At 47.7% G+C, this 19847-nt stretch overlaps 1 protein-coding gene and 1 long non-coding RNA gene across 5 annotated transcripts in view; both read right to left on the bottom strand.

Annotated features, from left to right (window-relative positions):
- Nucleotides 1-594: 594 nt before the first annotated feature.
- Nucleotides 595-7670, bottom strand: ddhd1a (DDHD domain containing 1a). 2 transcript variants are annotated; one of them, XM_037242513.1, is made up of 14 exons: nt 6685-7670; nt 5976-6155; nt 5469-5570; nt 4207-4335; nt 3993-4140; nt 3611-3720; nt 3413-3519; nt 3076-3338; nt 2900-2975; nt 2669-2818; nt 2492-2556; nt 2166-2338; nt 1890-2093; nt 595-1803 (listed from the first exon to the last, which is right to left on the bottom strand). In XM_037242513.1, the coding sequence occupies exons 1-14, from the start codon at nt 7370-7372 to the stop codon at nt 1616-1618; spliced, it is 2583 nt and encodes an 860-aa protein (XP_037098408.1). In that variant the 5' UTR covers nt 7373-7670; the 3' UTR covers nt 595-1615. The 2 variants fall into 2 exon arrangements, with proteins under 2 accessions (XP_037098408.1, XP_037098409.1); XM_037242514.1 differs by lacking the exon at nt 5469-5570 and having other exon boundaries at nt 6685-7669.
- Nucleotides 7671-8011: 341 nt separating this feature from the next.
- Nucleotides 8012-19847, bottom strand: part of LOC119116812 — a 31390-nt gene continuing 19554 nt past the window's right edge. The window contains exons 3-4 of one of the 3 annotated variants that reach the window (XR_005096372.1): nt 10915-11052; nt 8012-10862 (exon numbers count right to left, since the gene is read on the bottom strand). This is a non-coding gene — a long non-coding RNA (uncharacterized LOC119116812). Of the gene's footprint in view, nt 11053-19847 lie in introns of all 3 variants that reach the window. The other 2 variants (XR_005096370.1, XR_005096371.1) reach the window with 2 other exon arrangements.

Consider the following 19847-nt stretch of genomic DNA (forward strand, 5'->3'; position numbering starts at 1 on the left):
GATGGAAAACAGGAAAAGGGAAATAAAGACGTTTGAGAAGCGAATTGTGTCCCTTCTGGTGCGGTAACTGTTTTTGGTTCACCGACAATCCATGTGAGTGAACAAGGGAGCCATAAATGGAAACAGAAGGGAAAGCAGCCTGTGAGCAGATGGCTCAATAGGAGCCATTGTTCCCCCGTGTTAACTATACTTGACTGACCTCTCGTGGCCCGGCGCGGAACAGCAAGTCCCAGTGCGCATTTATGTTTTATGAGCTCCCCCCCGGACCGGTTGCAGATGTTTCACAGACTGCGTTCAAAGTCACAAGGAGACCCATTGGCCGTCCAGAACAGCGCTTTGTTGTTAGCATCAGTGTTTGGGGCTTGGAAAGAATCTCATACTTCCCAGTGGCCCACAAACGCATCCTTTGTTCTCAAATAGTCAGACTTCCTACGCATCTGCATGGAGTCCAAAGACAATGGCAAGCATTTTCTAACTTTACAACTTTATGAAGTTTAACTTCTGCAGCCAAGTTCAATTTCTTTAGCTAACAATGAGCATGAATCTGGTGACAAACTGAACAAACTTTGATTTGAATTATTGACTGAACCAAAATAAGTTGTATTCCAAAAATAAGGAATGCCCTTTAATGACAGAATAAATAGTTACAGTGCTTTGGATGGAGGTTAGGATCCATTTACAGGCATTTGTTGCTGTTATTGCACAGGGCGGGGTCACAAATCACACTTTGAATGCGCATCCGCCTTTCCAGCCCATCTAATGGCATCTATTGCTTGATAATAAACATAATAGGGAGTAATTTCTTTCATCTGTCTTTGTTCATAAAAAATATACTATCATTGTTCAAATCCAGTGGTGTGCTTCGATTTAACTTCCAGGAAGGCAGCGTGGCTTTCAGTCAACAGAAAACATGTGATTGATCTAGGACACTAATAAACAACAGTGCGTCAGCCCTTGTTTGTGAAGAAGCAGCACAGAACCGATTCACTCCTGTTAAGATGGACTAAGAGATTTCGGAAATTCAGTCCTGAAGCCAGTGTCACTTGGCGATATGAAATTTTGTACGATGAGTAGACTCAAAAAGGTCACAAGAAGCCATATGCCCGAAAAGACAGGAAGTCGATTTTGGGCCGAAGCAAACATTTCATGCTCAATTCTCAAAAGTCACTTTCAAGGACAAATATGTGCGTTGAACATGCTGGCGAAGTTTGACGTCTCGCCCAAAAACACAAAATGGTAATAACTTCTACTCTAACGTCCCGTCGATGACCCAGTCAGCCGTTACTGGCAGTAATCTACTTGCAAATGGTGATTAAAAATAATATAATGCCCCAATTTTGCATTTCATCTTTTTAAATCCTGCATGGTTTCAAAAAGCGAACCAATGTATTCCAACAGGCAGGTGTGTCACGAAGGCTTCAGACTACATGATATGCTATTTAGCTACAGTAGTTCCAAGGTCTACACTAAATGTACTAACGGTGGCCCCTCTAAAGTTTTGCTCCACTTTGGAGGTTTGACTGTACTGGAATGAAACTAATTGAAGTCAGCTTATTGGTTCACAGAACTAGATCATAAGAAAAATATCCGTGTGCATAAAAGTCAGAATTGATATTCAGTCAGGTTCGGGGATGTCTCCTCCTGGGTCGGCGGGTGTCTTCCTCTGCTGGTATATGAAAGTGAGCAGGAAGAGGGCGATGTCGTGCGAGCACCAGTAGCCCGTGTGCGACGTGACGGCTGACCAGTAACGACTTTCCACCAGGCCCTCACGTAGCTCAAAGTCGATGCGGCGCTCCAGCTCCACTGAGGACGCACGGAAACACACACAGTGGGTGCAATGTCTTTTGGAGCTTTCATCTCGGACCATGTTGCCCATAGAATAAACTCACATGACACGTCTGCAGTGGGCGAGGTGAGCGGGGCCATGGTGGAGAGCCCGTACGCCGACTGGCTCTCGGTGCGTTTATGCTGCTGCTCGTTGTCTTCAGCGTTGGAGCCGCCCTCCAGTGCCGCGGAGACCGAGGGTTGGCTGTTGGAGCGAGAGAAGCGGGAGAAGAGGATGCCGCCGATGCCCTTCCCGATACTCGCCGCTCCTACAGGAAAGTCAGCCTTAGTGCTTGACATGCAGGAAAGCAGTGGGTGCTAAGGTTGAGAGAACATCTTACCCATGATGCTGGCCTTGCCTAAGTTGGTGATGGACTCGCCGTAGTGTCTCCGGGGTAGGACGGGAGAAGTACTGGGACTGGGGATGCTCTCCGTGTCGGACGTGGGCTCCTTAGTCAAGTTGAGGAAAGTGGGTCGCAACTCGTCGTAAGGCGCCGGGTTGGTGGCGCTACACCTGCAAAAGAATTCAGAAAAATATATTTATACAACTTGGTCTCATTTTCTTTTCTTTTTAAATCACAAAAACCAAAATTTAAACAGGGGTGTGTAGACTTTTTATATCCACTGGACATGCATTTATGACACGTTTTTGCTACAGAAGTCTTACCAATGTATTTGCACTGGTGCAATATTGTTGTAGTGTTTAAGGATGAGCGGTTCCAGTCTGTAGGCCTGATAAAAAGAGCAGAACATTGGAGATAATAACACACCAGAAAAAAGTTCTGGAACCAATTTTGTGGGGTTTTTTGCTGCTATTCGAGGTGAAGTATTTGGGGCAACTGACCACGGGGTCCGTCGGGTGGAAGACGTTGAAGAGGCGGCTGCAGATGGACGTCGGAAGGATGTGGTCCTGGTGGCAACTGGTGCCAGGCCGAGTGCCCCTCAGTGCCAGGAAGACGGCCAGAGGAGAACCCATGCAGAAGAAGTTTTCCACCTTCAATATTGAGCATGAATAAGAGATGCAACTTCATCAACCGGTTCTATTTTGGCTACATCCGAATTGACGTGTACAAACCTTAAATTTGAGAGCAGGAGGTGCTGACGGTTTGGAGGCTTCCAGTGTTAAAAGTTGATTCTCCAGCTCTCGTAATCTGTAATCAGATAGAAAATACGCTGACTCGCTGGGTTGCTGAACATGATCTCAATATTTGTCATATTTTGGCATTTATTTTGAATTTGTGTAAAGCAAACCTGTTCCTGGTGTAGCGTAGCTGCTCCAGCAGATGCCTCTCCTCGTACGAGGTCCAGTGCTTGTGCAGCTCCTCCTCCACGGCATGGTGCTCCTGGATGCAGAAGCGCACGGGGTCCCAGCCCGTCATGATGTCGTACGTGATCACGCAACCCAGCGAGTGCGACACGATGGACACTTTGCCCCCCCTCTCCTCGAAATCAGGGTTGCGCGAGCAAAACAGGCTGTAGAGTCGATTCAACTCCTGAGTCAGTCCTTTCGTGATCTGATCGGAAAAGAATCAAACAATCATCACGTGGAAGGCGTTACACTTTTCTGGAATTGGCCATCATGGCTCACCTCGTCACGGTAGAGAGGACTGTTGTAGTACATGATGTCCATGGCGCTGCTGTTGAGAAGGTCTCGCAGGCCTCTCAACTTATCCGGCGTAATGGAGTCCACCGTATCTATACAAAGACAACGCACGATTCGTGAGCAACGTCGTGTCATCGTGGACTCGGTATTGCTCGTTTCGTATTGCGCGCTGGAAAGACAAACCTCCATCTAGGGCCAGTTTGGAGCGCCACTCCACCGGAAGGAATTCCACATGCTCATCATTGTGCTCTGAAAGGTGCTTCTCTTCCATCTTCCTCACACCTTCCCGCAACCTGAACAGCAGCAGATGGGATGGAAGGTGTCATAGAAAGAAAGGAGTTTTACTTTTTGACGTTTCCTCTTTGCTGAGGAAGCTGTTTGTTGACGGTAATCCCCACGGAGCCGCTAGTACGGCTTAAGGTGCGGCGCGGCTCGCCTTTACCCGCTGAGCCGGCCTAAGCCTCAAGCGACGGGCGGACAGAAGCACACATGCCTGCCTTGGTTTGGCTAGAGCGAGGGTTTTATATAGGTCAGGAGGTCATGTCAGCTTTACAGGAAAACTCACATTCCCGTGTTTTTGATGATGCGTCCCTGGTCCATCTTCTGCCCGATGCCGTGGACCACAAAGACAATGTGTGTGGTCCGCGGGGGTCTGTCCTCCGGAGAGGCCTCCTCCACGTAACCGCGGTGTAGCCGTGTTCCGCTGCTGGAGGCTGAGGGAGAACACGGTCAGGTTGAGCATGGTGTTTCACACCATAGATTGTGTGACCGTCTCAAACCTTTCGAGAAGCCCAGTTTCTGCGTGACAGTGCGAGCGATTTTCGATGTGGTGGCGTCACTGTAGAGGTAGACCTCGTCCACGCTGTGCCAGTCCACGTGGGTCCGACTCAGCTTCAAGCTGTGGATGGCTGCATGAAGGCATGGTACAAAATCTTGCTTTGCACTCCGAAGTAAATTAGGAGCGAGTCAGTCATTGATGCTTTTTTTTTGTCGTGCTTGCACAAGGAGTCGAGTCGAGTATTTATGTACTTGCACAAGAGGAAGTGAGAACCACACAAAAGGGAGAGAAAAAAAACGGCCCCACTGCCCCTTTGGATGTTCTGAACTGCAGCAGAAGGATCATGGAGATGAGATTGATGGGAGACTTTGGCAGCGGTCCAGAGCTTCTGCCCTCGTACAGCATTAAAACCATTTGGAGAATGAAAGTCTGAAGGACTTTGGCGGCACTGGCAATTTCGCACAAAGCAAAACAGAAGCAGAATCCAGATGCTTTGGACCCGTTACGTAACAAACGATGGGCATAATGATGGTCAATTTGGACGATGAATTATTTCCGACGCAATTAAAACTACAATACAGAGAACACCACCAGCAGTTCAGAACATTCAAAGAGCGCCACCTGGTTTGGATTATTTCTCAAACTTGGTCTGTTTGATGAGAAATCTTTTACTGAAAACAGAAAATGAGGCTTCCTGTGATACGAGATGCAAGACTTGAGGGGAAATGAATGCAGCCCCGCATCACTGCAAAAGGAACTCACAAGGCCTTGAATGGAGATTATATTCAGCTTCCTCGGTCGGATGCTGATTTGACATGCAAATGATGACATAATCGGCCAAGAGATTGTTTGCTGGAGGCTTGTGCGCTTCCTGTTTTACAGTGCGAGATTTTTGCATTGTGAAAGGAAGGCCGGAAGGAAAAGCGCCCACGGGATTGGAAACCAAACCATGAGCCGGAAGCCAGGCTATCTTGTCTTAGCATGCGGAAGAAGGTTCGGAGAGATTCACATGTTCGTGGCTTACCAAACATGTCAGTGCTTCAAACATTCCGATTTTCACTACAGCTCAGCGTCTGCTCCACAGGTCACTCGAGGTCACGGCACACAAGGGGGAAGTTCTAGCAACTAGTCCCGGTTTCAGCTAAACTATGAGATTATTGAAAATAAAGGTGAATCTAGTCTCTAGAGAGGATAGACGCTAGTGGGTTAGGGTAAAGAGACTTAAAAGAACTACTGATCTTTTTTTTTTTAATGTTACAGTACCTTGGCAGCGTTTGCGCTTGTGACATGTTGTTCTAGGGCTGGTCTGATAGCCGCTCCATTTGAACAGAAAGGGCAGGTAGAAAGGGGGCAGGTGGGAGAGGACTAACAACCAAGAGAGAGTGAGTGCCGTGCCGGCCATTGACATCGCCAAGATATTTGCGTTGGACATTTTAAAAGGCCTAATCGAGGCATTTTTGTGAAGTCAATTCAGCAATTTTGGAATATTAGACGCGACGACATCATTGATTCCAGTGCAGGTTTGTGTAAACGTCGGCGGCGTTTTCCTCAGCCTCGGCTGTCGAGGAGACAGAACGAGAGACCTGCTGAGTGCACAGGAAATGAGCCATGGGGGGGTCCATTTGGCTTTGAAAGCCAATAAATGCTCCGTGGCGTATTAGAAGACAACCAAAATGGAGGCAAAATTGATTTGACCGAATCACCATTATGCCGCAATTTTCCTATTTGCCATCACGGATAAGCTAAAGTACATATCCAGTCACGACTCACCGTCTTTACTGTCGACGGTCCTGACGACCATGTCGCTGGCGTCGAAGGTGTCCTGCGTCTGCTGCCCGCGAAAGTGACTGAGGTGCTCGCATTCGATAAGATCGCCCTCGTCCTCCTCTAGGGGCAGCCACGTGCCGTCGATGAACCACTGGCCTCGCAACACAGGAATGTGGTCTTGCTCTGCAAAAGAAACCGAAATTATCAGATGCTGGACAACTAGCATCAACAACCGTGCCATTCTACCAAATGATAAAAATAGGTTACGTCGCTACTTTTCTGGGAAGGCTTGATTGTAATACAACCCAGACAAATCCAGCGGGGCCAAGTCTCAGTGGCTTATGGAGTTGGGCCAGATGTGATTACAGAGTCTCGCACATTAATCAGTCTGCTGCTGCAATTAATTACAAGAATAATGTGGCTCAAATAATATTTAAACGAGCTGTCGGCGCGTTTACGAGGCGACGAATGAAACGGATGTAGAACCACAAACATGATAAGAGTGTCAAGTCATAGATAGATGGGCTGCAGACAGGGAAACATCAGAACAATGACAAATATGTGCAGGGCGGCCTTGTTTGTTTGATAAGGTGAACAGGTGAGATTACGCAACGTTGTGTGTTTGTGTAGTACTTCATCAGTCCAACATAGAACATTACCGTGATATTAATCCCTTCCCAAAAACCACTCACGGTATCTCGGGGATACTTACGCTTCCAATAAACAGGATAGCATCCTCCCTCTCTGACGTCCACTTCATAGAGTCCGCCCCGCACACAGACGGGTTGAACGTGGACATCAGTGTCCCTCTCATCCGTGCTCATGGACGGCGTAGATGTGTCCAAGGACCCCCGGTCTCCGAGGACGTCCACGGTCCGCGTTTCCGCTGATATTTCTACGTCCACCTCCTGGACGTCCACTGGGAGACTTGCAGCACCGGGATGGAGCTCGATGTATTTCCGATACATGAGCTCGATGTTAAGCGAATCATGTCCCACGAATGGCTTCCACGTCTTCTTGTCTTCCTTGTAGAACCAGCGCACCTCCTCGGGACCTAACTCGGCCACCACTTCGCTGAAGTGGTGCCTGGAAAGGTTGGATCGCGACCGCTTCCGTCTCTCGAATAGCGGGCCCTCGCCGTTAACGTCGCCTAAGTAGAATGAGGTGGCAGGTGTGCAGTCGAGATCTTCTCGCAGCCGGAGCCCGTCCCGGTCGTCCGGCGCCCCTAGTCCGGGCTGGACGGATGACATCTCGGTTTCGTTCATGGGGCTCATGTCTTGACAGCACTCGCACGCATTACTACCAACCGAGTGCCACGTTTGATGGTTGTTATTAACCGCCGTCACTCCCTCCAGATGACATAGTTTCTCTTTCAAAGACGTTAAGTCATTATTGTTCATAACTATTTGAGTTCACTTAGCATCACTCTAGCTTGGTAGCTAACGGGCTAGCCGCGGCTAACGAAGCCGGTCGAAGCCCGAGGCGATCTTATCAGCGAGTCTACGGTTCTCTCTCTCTTCAAACCTTTTATTTTAACTGGTATCCATGAGGTGCTTTCATCCAGCCTGGCGAGCAGTTTGTTACTTTCAAACGTCCTCGTGGAGTTTCTTCCGCAATATTCAAACGCAGTATAGGTGGACGTTGTAGTCCATTGTCAGTGGAGCCAGCCCAGTGGTGCGCGTTCCAACCTTGACAGCTGACGCATTGACGCGAGAGCGCGCACGTCGAAATCACGCGAACGTACGATATCCTGTTCCGTCCACGAGATGGCGACAAAACCCAACAAATCGCGACAAAGCCGTGTTTTAGATCGCCAGTCACACGCTTGTCCGCTAGATGTCGACAAAGACCGTTTGTAATGATGTTCATCGCCTTTAGATGCAAAACACGAGAAAGTTGTAAAACCATGTTGTCGTTTTTTGGAAAAACTCTTACAAACAGATCGACTATCAGAAACGACTTATAATGTTGGACCAGGAGATAGCTCCAGAATCACATTTCTAATAGTGATAATAAATGAACAAATCTCCCCATTTGAGTATTTTTCACATTTAAATGCTAATGATCCTGTTGATGAAAATGTTTTGAAAAAGGTTTAGTTGAGAAATTGTGAAATTGAGGTGGCTCTAACATTTTTGTATTCATTGAAAAACAAACAAGGACATTTGTGGGATCTTCTGTGTGAGCTAGCATTTTTATTATCATTATTATTAACAGTTGCACAGACGTTCTGAATGAGCTTCCTATTTTGACGTTGGAATGGTTTTGAATTAAGAAATTGGAAGGTTGTTGTAAAACATTAGTGGTTAGTCATGTTTTGCAAGCACCTGCATGAGTGGATGAGCAACAAAGTGCCCATTTTCCTTCCAGTAAGTGAGCCAATAGATATTTATAACCAGCTGCTCACCTCTCTCCCCCTCCTCTGCTGTCCTTATAGAGCTCTCCCGTTAAAGAGCACCCTTGTCACTTGTTGCCTTTGTTCTTAGACAAAGACAACTTGCCCTTCATCTGCCCGTAATTGGGCCCTGGGTCTCTTGGAATGCGCTTGATGTCTCCGCTCCAATAGACAGCAGTTGAAAATGCAACCAAGCGTCTCGACATATATCCTTCGGTTTTCTTCATTGTGTTTGGAAAGTAATAAAAAAAAAAAAAAAAAAGGCTCAAGACAAAAAGTTGACAAGTTGACCCAGTTTGGTGACCGAGCAGCTTGACCTCCTCGTGATGAGCTACCTGGTGCAGCCTCATAATGGAATGATCAAAATAAGCACATACGTTAACATTAGCTTGTCCTGTTCCGCCGGTATTATAATCCACAGTCTCCACTTTGATGCACTGCCCCATTTTCTCGCTTTCCTAAATCCGCTTTTGGATCGAAATTTGTAGAGCACGTTTGAAGGCCAAATGTGTCACTCGTAGTTAAGCCGGGCGACGCTGACCAAGCGCACATGGCTAACTCTCCTTTTGCCACATTGTTAGCGAAGGGGAAGCAATTTGGCCTGTTTAAATTCCACTCGCAAATTACTGTATTTTCAAACGAGAGTTGGCAGCCTCCCAAAAAGCAACAGCAACATAAAAGGCCACTATTTTTTTCAAATTTTTCGCAACTAAATCTTTACCTCTGGCAAGCATTAGGGGCGTGTCGTGTTCGAGGCGTGCGGGAAATCTCGGCAGATTAGCAAGGAAATTTGTAACAATCAAATGCAATGTTGGAGGACTTGCGCAACCACAAACGGGATTCTGTGTGGGTGTTTTGTCCTGGCTCAAAACCAAAGTGCCGTTACACTCCACAGTCCTCACTTTTCTGCACCGTTTCATTTTTTTCCTTGGCAGAAATTAGAAAAAAATAATCCCACACACGCTAACCTAAACTGTGGACACTCCACTATCTCCACTTTGCTGCAGTGCCCCATATTCAAGCTGCCCTCAGTCTCCTCTTGGATAACATTTGTACCCAAATCATATAAACACACACGCAACCTTGCTCATCTTTGGACACGGCAGAATTATACTCCATCATCTCCACCTTGCTGCAGTGCCCCCAGTCTCCTCGAGGATAAAAATGTTCTACTCTGGCAACCTTTAGGGGCGTAAAATCTCAGCAGATTAGCTGGGAAATCGAAGAATCAAGTGAAAGGATTTTCACAACGGCAAACATGATTTTGCACGTGTGTGTGTGTTTGTGTGTGTTCAAGCAACCTTGTCCAAGCCCTTTAGTGTTGGTCATGACTCATTTACTCCTGAATCCTTCACCTTTCACCCCTCCTTTGCTGCACTCTCCATGATGTAATGTGTGTTTTTCACCCCCCCATTCGCTTCCACTAATATCAAGGTGGGGAGGTAATGGATGAAGCTTGCGCCCCCCCCCCCCCCCCCTCCCCTTCCTGAATGTCTGGTTCCCAGGTGCCAGCCGCTTGTCGGTCCCGCTTCACTCCATAGTAACGACCTCCTCCGGGGCGAGCAGACCCATTGTCATGCACTGTCTGATATCCACCGGAGCCCCAGGTCTGCCTGCCTGCCGACTGGTCACGCACCTTCCTGATGCGAGGCGCTATCTTAACTAAAGGTTGAATAATGGACTCTATTATCTTAAGTGCATCTCTTACTTTGCAGAGCAGTTCTTTTGTTTTTTGCAGTTATTTAAATGAGACACTAAAAGGAGTGTTGACACTAAGTAGAAGCAAAAGTGAGAGTCTCCCTGCTGTCTTCACTGCTTTTTGTTTACTTGAGCATGTTAGTTTGCCTCGACCCCCCCATACACACACAGACAAACAGAGGGATGAAGAGAGGGGCAGTGTGACACACACCTCATTAATCTACGTGGCACTTAGCACTCGGCGGCTGTCCGCTTCAGAGCTTTGTTTATTTTCAGGGCGAAAGTGAGTGATGCTCATTAAAAGGCACAATGTGGAAGTTAATATTTACTTAAAAAAAAAAAAAAAATGGATGGAATTGCTCAACATGTTCAGTCCTGTCTGGGTTTGACTGTTGTGAGGGATCTTGATGGATCAGTTGAAAGAGATCAATACTGATTTTATATTCTATTTTTGAATCTTGTCATATTGCTTCATGTACTGTTTTGCTCCAAATTAAAAATACACAGGCGCTCTTTACTCTCCTGCATCCTTTCCAAGGAGAGCACTCCGCCCTGAGGACCTCTACACGGAGACCTACATGTGTTCTCGCCCATCTCGGATGATGTTTCACACTGTCAGGCTTGACTTATCTGAGCGAGGTTCCCTGGGAATACAGACACAGTGTTGGAATGTTTGTACAGAATGGCCCAGAGGGGAACGGAGGGGGGACTCCTACGGACGGGCATACTTCACACCAGAGAGGCGGGTTGATGTATTGTTGAGGCCCACATGTTCCTCAAGTTTGCCACATGTAAATCTGTGAGAGAAAAAAAACAAAACGAGTCTAATTGGTGAAGATTCATACTCACGTAGTCACGTCGTAAGATGTGGTGGAAACGCTCGGGAGTGTGAACAACTTCATTTCTTTGATCGTGTCCTTTGTTGCTTCTTTTCTTTTATAGGACAGCCACTGAAGGATGCCGCCGCAAATATCCGTCGCCATTATTCTAATGGATGTCAGATGTTAGCGTAAAAAAATATATATATAAAGAGAACAACCAAGCCAAATGCAGAGATTTAGAATCATTAGCAGTGGTTAGCTTCTGTGTACGCTTGCTCACGTTTTATACTGTACATAGTTTGTGTATTTTTTTTCCCAAACCAACGATAACCGCTCACGCTAACCCAACAATGACCCTAACCAATAAGGCTACCATAGCCACAAACATCTAAACGGCAAATACAACTAGCATTAAGCTAGCAGACCGAAAGGCTAAGCTAGTGTTTACTTGGTCAATAAATTTCATCTGGGAGCTTGAAGGCTCTTTTTGTTTAATTGTTTACGAAAGTGCGGCGTATCGTTGCGTGTGTTGAGTCCATTGCATTATCCAAATGGTGGCTAAGAGGAGCCTCATTATATCTTTGTCCCACCTCCAGTGACCGTTTCTATTTGTTTGGAGCCTTCCTAAGCTATGTTTGACCTAATGAGCCCATTATCTGCCAATGATCCACAAAGGCGCTTACCCTCACCTCTCCTTTTGGTTGGACCCCCCTCCCTGTTCCTCTCCACCACTTTCCCTCTGTTTTTCTTTTGTATCTCATAGACATCCTCTCATTTCCGCTGTCTGCCTCCATGTGCGTTTTATGTCGATGTTGGGAACTACTTGGGTCTGCTTTTAACAGCCCAACACCTGCGCACGCTGTTGCCGCTCTTCATCATCACATGACAGGATGCCTTAGCGGTCTTCAGGGGACGACTGAGGGAGATTTGTGAAGACACCTTCAGAAGCGCTAGAAAACATGCAACGTGGGAATTAAAAGAATGCGTTTGAGCTGCGTTTGGTGAAGTTCGTCTTGGGTTTTACCATCCAAACATCTTGTACGGAAAAGTTGTCTGCCTTGATATTATGTTTTTGAACAAGTTTCTCAAGGTCATATGACCAAACTCAGAAAACAGGTGAGCCGCGATTGGTCGTTGTGTGAACCCTGAGCAACTGTGATGTCATAGTACATATCATCGTGAAGAATATTTTTGACTTGACGTCTCCTTTAAATGGTGACATGTGTCATGTTTAGCATGGGTTTGATTGTGATTGGGTAATTCTGAACACAGCCACACAGGAGGGTGTGCACACTTTTGCAATCATATAGCAGTTGTCAGCATGCTGGCCATGTTGACTGTTATTCCACCATTTTTGGGGACCTTGTTGCTACAGGCACAGTTGCTTCTCTTTTTTTGGTATCATTTCCTCCTAAATGATGGTGCGAGCACATTGTTTCGATCAAGAATCCAGCATGAAGAAAGAAAAAAAAAAAAAAAAACACCCGAGTGGATCAGAAGGTTTCTCATGCTGCTTTTCTAATGCCATCCATTTGTTGTCTGCTCACATCGCTCCAGCTTTAGCCCCATGCTAAATTCCTGCACATGGCTCACCCCACCCCCTTTTTTTTTTTTTCCCCTTTTGTATTTTTTTCCTGCGCACATTTTTGGCTTCCTGCTAGGCTCTCGCTATCATGCACCAGATCGCTTCAACTCTGTTCCCATCTGAAAATAGATGATTAGAGTCATCGCGGAAGACAAACGCAACTTTTCTGGATGCTCTAAATCTGTTTAGGCACATTTAATAGTGTCAATTATTGAGGGGCCAGACGCAGGACTCGGCCTTTTTCTGTAGTCCTAATAACATTGGCTGCAATGAGAAGCAGATGCTGACCTGCTTGGTCCCTTTGAAAAAAAAAAAAAAAAAAAGACATTTGAGGAGCTCTGCTTTTAATTTATGAATCCCCTTGCCCCTCCCCATCCTTCACATCTGGAATTCTTTATAATTAAAACATAAAGCCCGACGTTGTACTTCCACCTGTCAAACGTGGAGAAGATGAACATAGTAATGGGCTGGCGGGAGTGGAGGGCCAATAATGGAGTGCAAAGAGGGGATTGTTTGTCTTTGTGGCACTGCATAGTTCCAGGATGGACGTCACGATGGCGTCAGTTTACGGGGATGTAAAAAGTCGTAGAATGAAATCCTCTATAAAAAAATCCGATTCCAACATGCATACTGAACTGAGCCATGCTGTACTTAATACTCAGTCAGGTCAACAATTCCTGGGTTCTTCCATTCTATTCCATTCTCAATCTAACTGGATCAAATATTGATACAGGAGGTCCTGAAAGTGTTTTGGCCGATTTGTGAACAGTGTGTGCCAAGGATGAGACGGTATCCACTCCCTTCAAAGCATCGGCGTCACGTCAGCCCAGAAGAAAAAGCGGAGCGGCTACTCTCAGGGGTGTGATTGAAAGGGTGAGAAGTTAATTTGGCAGCTTTTCCTCCTCGCTTTGCTAATGTTTCCTCTTAGGGCGAAACACCCCCCTACCCCCCCATCCGTTCGGGCCGCCGCTCCTCTCCAAAGTCCATAACGACCCACTTCCACCCACCGCCCACTCCCCCTCCATCCAGTTGCACCCTACCTGCTTCATCAAACAACCACTCCCCCCCTCCCCTTACATCCTTGTGAAAATCCACCCTCCATCGCCGCATTGCACGCTGACCCGAGACGAAACCTTTTCTCCCCAGGAAACATCCTGCTCCGAAACACTTCGGCTCAAGTGTGTTTTCTCCCGGGACCCTTGGAGGAGCAGGGGGGGCGGCAGGAGGTGTGTGTGTGTGTCCGAGGTGATGGCGACGCGGTACTTGAGCTAAATGGAGACCATGTTGGTGTATCTTCATGGCCTGTCAATCAGGAGTCCGCTGATGTGTACGGGGTCTCTGCTACAGCTCAGCGGAGGATGAAGGGTCAGGAGGGGGCGGTGGCAACGCTGGGTAATGGGGGGGCCAGGGGCATGTGTTGTGTGTTACGCAGTTAGGGGGGGCCACATGGTGTCCTTGTTCTCTTCACTCAGCACATGAAGGATGACTGGAGAGTGTGATGGTGTGTGAGGTGCGCTGCCAGTTGTAGCAGCGGATTAAGGGGACGGGGGGGGGGGGGGGCGGGGTTGAAACGCATCTAAAAGCCAATTTGATAGACTTTTCTACAAGAGGGCATGGGGGGACCTTCTTCCAAAAGCTTACATCCCATAATTACTCCACTGGGAGAAATAAAATTTTCTGAATTAGAATCATCCCATGCCTATTTTAAGTCCACTTGAGATTTCTACACACTTGACAAGTTCTTTTTTCGCTTTTGCATTTTCAAAAGTCAACACCCAAAGTACTTTGACCTCCATTACGGGGGAAAAAAACCCTCAAGAATTGAAGCTTACTTTTTGGGGCTCAAGAGATGTTAGGAAACATTAAACAGAGCACAAATGATTGACCAGAACCTGCAACACCTTGCAGACTGCATTACTTCAGCACCCCAAAACTGGCAGGTAGACGTACGCCACCCTAACATTAACCAAGGGACCCCTGAAGAATGAGGCAATTTAAGTATCTCAACAATTTTAAAGCACTTAAGAGCATTTACTCAGACATGGAAAATGACTTAGACGCTTTCTGCAGTCAACAGTCGAGCACCAGCAGCGGGTCCCCTCCGGTACTGAGGTCGTCATAGTGGGTGGGGTGGTACCGTTGGGTTTTTGCTATGAGTGACATCACCTTACGAGCTGTAAGTCATTTTCCAGCGGCGGGCGGACTAATCAAACATTTTGGCAACGTTCTGGCTCACGGCCAGCACCTTACACATAAGCGAATGACGTCAAGACGTACCTATGGTCCATACAAAACATGATCTCACACTTAAGGAACCACGTACACACGCTCGCAGGGACACATCCTGCACATTTGCGGTGGCCCCCGTGCCCGTTGCGTGCCTCGCTAATTTTCTCAACGACATTCCCAGACAATGTCTTCGGACCATGATGTCATCTGATGTGACACGCTAGTCGACACGCGACGTGCGTGTTGAAATCTTTGTCTGATGCTAACGCTAATTTAAGAGGTGTCATACTACAGCTGACAATGTGAGGCATTTAGAACCAGAGTTAATTTATCAGGTGGGGACAAGCTAGCATGTTAGCTCATAGCAGACGGTAGCATTGACAGCATCAAAAGATCTGAGGATGATTCCGTGTTCCTGTGTAAAAGCGTACAAATTCTTGGCAAAATCTTGCTTCGCTGTGTAAAAGAATCTGGCGGTCAATTTGTGCGAAACAGGCTTCGCTGACAGCGTGTTGACGCGGCTAACAGCGCACGCGGCTAACACAGCACAGAGACAGGCCAGTTCGGTTGGTGACAGTGTACAGCCACTCCCCTGCCTCATTTATCTGCCATGGCGGGAGGACAGAATGCAATTTCCTGCTGTGAGTGTGTGAAGGAAGGCGGGAGGGAGTAGAGGGGGTGCTTTTAAGGGGGTTGGGGGTGCAAAAAAGAACTTCAAAGAAAGCTATCAGGAACTTGAGCAGTGCCAGCGCTACGTGCCAACCCGCAGCCGCCCCGCTCACCCTGCGGTGCGCCCAGATGTGACACACACTACTCGTCTGTGTGCGCGAGGATAAAAATACCTCGTCCATTTAGAGGAGCAAACACCTCCGGCTCGCTCGCGGTGACCATTAGCGCACTTGCGTCATGAGCCGGAGGTCACGGTTTATCAGCGCGCACACGCACGACGACTCGGGTGCTCAATGTCGATCTGGAGCCAACAGATCTAAATTCTATTGTGAGCATTTCCACCATTTTTGTTTTAAAATAAAGCCCCACTGTGTTTTTTATTGTTTTTATAGTTGCCATGGCGGTCGAGAGTAGACATTTCTCGTGAAGCACAGAGGGCAGCTGGTTAAACAAGTGCAACTAAATAAATGGGCCAACCTCAGTGTGCGCATGTTTGCATCGTGACCGCCGCGACTGGGCCTCCTCACGCAAACCCGACATTCCCAACACAGCTGCACCGACCGGGAAAAAAAAAAAAAAAAAAAAACTCAAGCTGAATAGAATTTGCATCTATTGCCTTACATTCTTTCAAGCTCTTCCCTCTTGGAGTTGACTTCTTGGAGTTTCATTTGTTATGGCGACTCATCAAAATTCACCACCATGACGAAGGCAGACTAAAATGGCCACCGAATATTTTTGTCCTGCATCATCCGCTTTCACTTGAGATTTTGACAGACTGGCCCAAGAACTTTGTCTTTCAGTACCAGCTCTTAGAGGGACAGTTAACCTGCTAGAGGGGTCAGACACCAGGGGTGGGATATCTTATCGCAGCCATCCTAAAATGCCTTGTCGGCAGCCATTCATTGTGCCCCCCCTCTACCCTCAAAATGACAGATAACAGCAGACCACAGCAGGGGTCCCCTTTTCCCAGCCCTTGCTGCACCGTCGTCTCCCTCTAAAGTTTGTCCCGGCCTGGTTTTATTGGTGAGGAGAAAACAGAAAGCCTCAGTGTGGGAAGCCACTTGTTATCCGAGAGTCTTGGGAATCGACGGCTAGGCAGAGGCTTCACTCAGCGCTCTAATGAAAGCGGGACAATTTGGTCCGCGATTCCTTTCCACAGTGCCAGTACCAGGTACTCCGTCATTTTCACCTGACCCCCCCCCCCTCCTCCCCGACACCAGAATAGCTTTTTTGTTCCATCCATTTTCTTTAGCGCTTGAGCTCATCAAGGTCGTGATTGAGCTGGATACCACAGACTGACATTGGGTCAAAGGTGATCAGGATCGGTCACCAGCCAATCACAAGACGTATACCATGGTACAGTTTAGACGGATGTAAAAGTTCAAGATTTACAAGAAACATCCTTTTATGCGCGTGGTACAAAAGGCAGATTGGTGGTCCTTTTACAAGATCCCACACAGCAGCAAAATCCACTCTATTCAGCAACTCATTACAGACGATTCAAACGATTCACCTTCCCAGAACTCAACAATGGTGGCGATCTCCACTAAGTTCACCTTTGTCTGCCACATAGCTGAGGTTTACCATCCTCCAGGTAAGCGCTTCACCGCCAGAGTAGAGACTACGAAGGCCGCAGGGTAAGACTCGGCCGCCGGGTATCCGGAAGGTGGGGGCCGTTGTCGCAGGGTAAAACTCGGCCGCCGGGCATCCGGGATTGGACACAGAGTGTTCATCTACCTTTGCGGCGTATACCAGACAGGTCGGGACGATGAGCAATCGGAACCCCGCCCATCCACTTTCACCTGCAGTGTCCCAGGTGAGGGGGAGTCGGGGGGTGGGGTGTTCCCATAGGGCACGAGGGTGGATTGTGTATAGCTCACCTCCGGAGAGAGGTTAAATGAAGCCAGGGCTGTCCGCCGGACAAAGGCCGCAGGTCAGCACATGGGCCTTTGATGGGTTCCTGGCCTCTTCAGACCACAGAAGCAGACTTTTTTGTTTCACCTTGCTCCTCTGTCCTGAGGGCTTGCCGCACCCCCTCCCCGTCCCACCCGACCCTCTTTTTCCTTTTTCCTCTCAATCTGCCCCCGACAATGGAGTCACTTACAAAGCTCTAAGCGCTCGTATGGCTCACCAGTCACCAGACGGGAGAGGTTTCAAAGGCAAAGCGGCGGAGGTTCGAGTCCCCAGCGAGGAGATGGATACCCCGCATGGGCACCAAAACCCCCCGTCCATCTACACCCGGGGGCGTCCAACAAAGACCTGGTGGAAAACAGTCGATGTCTCCTCTTCCTATACATAATGTTTTGCTTTTTTGGGAAGACTGATTGATGATGTCAGGAAGATAAATAAGTAAGACCGTTTGCAGGTCGGTGAAACATAAAGTCAAACATCCATCCTCATTAGGGTCGGGGGATCCTTTTGGGGGACAGGTGGGGTGGACTCCGGACTTTTTGCAGGGCACAAAAAAACATTCACATTATTTTGAGTCTTCAGCAAACATAACTTTCCTGTTTTTAGGATATGGGAGTAAGTACAATTTATGTCTCCAGCCTTAATATTTGAAAAGGTTATTTTTATATGTGGGGCCCCAGTGTAGGGCCACAGGGGCAGGAATGTAAGGGCTGCACCAGGAAGGTGGGGGGTCTCGGCAGAGCTAATGGATTAACGGGCCGGCTTGGCATGCTAATGAAGATTGTCGGTGATGTAATGAGCTTCTAATTAGGTCACCTCTGAGTTTGACCCTCATGTAATGAACGCGGGGAGTGAGAAGAAGAAAAAGACGGAGAAGAAGAGGAAGAGGGCCGCGGGGCCGGTGATAACAGCCTGACCTGCAGGTGTGAACCAGCCCGGGTTGTAAACATGGGTGGACATTCCTGGCATTCCCAACACAGCATCCCCTCCCATTTCTCCCCACAGCCTTCTCCTCCTCTTCTTGCCAGGAACTCGTCTTTTCACGGGCAAAAGATGCGTGCACAAGAACATGAGATCTTTCTAGCTTTACGTCACGCGGATTTCCAGACTTCCGAGTGGCAATTGTTACGGTTGCAACCACTTGTAAATACCCCCCCCTTGTCCTGGTCTTGTTGTAGCTCCTAGATGTCTTGTTCCTAACTTGGTCTAATCTCCTCAAAGTCTTGGACTTCTCAACCCCTCAATTTCTTGGTCTTGACAGGGTCTCAACTGGTCGGTCTTGGTCTTAATTCCTTAAAGTCTTGATCTTGTCTTGGTCACAACAACTGAAAACCTGATTTTGTTTTGTTCTCAACTCTTGGTCCTTAAACTGTTAGTTTCACTTCTTCTGAGTTTTGATTTGAAAGTCGTCGCTTGAGCTGTATAGGGTGCCCTTGGTGGGACCTCCGAGGACAGGAAGGTTCTGAAACCATAACCCCAAGTAGGAAGTAAGTGGACGTTGTCTTTATCAGTCTTTCCTTGTCGTAGGCTAGACTCATTACGCCCTCCATAAAAGGTCTGGTCTTAATGAGGAGTCTTTTACAGAGGGCCTCCAGGGAATAATCAGACTACAGTAGGAAGTCGTCTGTCTTGATAGCTTGCCCCCTGTCTCGGCGGTGGTCCTGAATGCATCGCTCACGCTTCTATACACTGACTCACTTTTCATGGTCTTTCCCGAGTGTAGTATACGGTATATCTGCCTACTGTATACCAGTGAAGGATAAAGGGAAGCTCTTGTGGCCACTGTCAGGCCCTCACGGGTATTTAATTGCCTCCTTCCTTGCTCCCCCCTTCAGCCCAGCCGGCTGCAGACGTTTTACGAGGGCCGGGCCCCGGACCCACCGGCTGCCGCTCGGCCCTTTTTGCTTCAATCTCTTCCCAATCATTTCTCTTTCTGTCTCCCAAGCATGCAGGATGTGTAGCAGCAGATGGAAGACGTGATAAGGCTCGCAAGCCCGTACTGTCAGTAAAGTTGGCCAACAAACAATTCAGAAACACAACAAAGTGTTGTTTTACTCTCTACGATGACGATACGATTACTTAGACGGAATCCTTATATTTTATCTCGACTTTTAAGCGCGTAATGAAGATTCATGTAAAGTGTTACTTTTGCTGATTAAAAGCATATTCGTCAGCGTCGTGGGGTCGAGAAAGATTATCCCCGGAGCACGTGTTTACCGTTGAGGTCAAAGAGCGTGCCGTGTTTACATGGGCGGCTTTGGGACAGACATGTTTACCGGTGGAAATACCGCCGGAGGCAAGTGGGACTTTAATCTAATTACTTTTGTTCCCGCTTCTCTCGCTGTCTCCTCGTTCAGCCGATTCAAAACAAATGCTAACTAACGTCACTGGGCGGATGTCACTTCCTGCCCAAAAGTCATTCCAGAGGATCTGGGCGCTATCAAGATATTGTACCGTATCACACATCGTGTCTCGATTAGACGCTACTGTTCGCGATGGGGAACTTTAATTATAGTAGAATTATTCAACTCGTTCAATGCCATTGACGACTATAGACGCTAAAACCC

This window comes from Syngnathus acus, chromosome 22 (assembly GCF_901709675.1).
Source record: "Syngnathus acus chromosome 22, fSynAcu1.2, whole genome shotgun sequence".
In the NCBI taxonomy this organism is placed as follows: domain Eukaryota; kingdom Metazoa; phylum Chordata; class Actinopteri; order Syngnathiformes; family Syngnathidae; genus Syngnathus; species Syngnathus acus.

Coding starts and splice junctions, on each gene's coding strand:
- ddhd1a (XM_037242513.1), bottom strand. CDS start 7,372: ATGAACAATAATGACTTAACGTCTTTGAAAGAGAAACTATGTCATCTG. Junction 6,156..6,684: donor CTATCCTGTTTATTGGAAGC/GTAAGTATCCCC, acceptor TTTCTTTTGCAG/AGCAAGACCACATTCCTGTG. Junction 2,339..2,491: donor GCACCAGTGCAAATACATTG/GTAAGACTTCTG, acceptor ATTCTTTTGCAG/GTGTAGCGCCACCAACCCGG.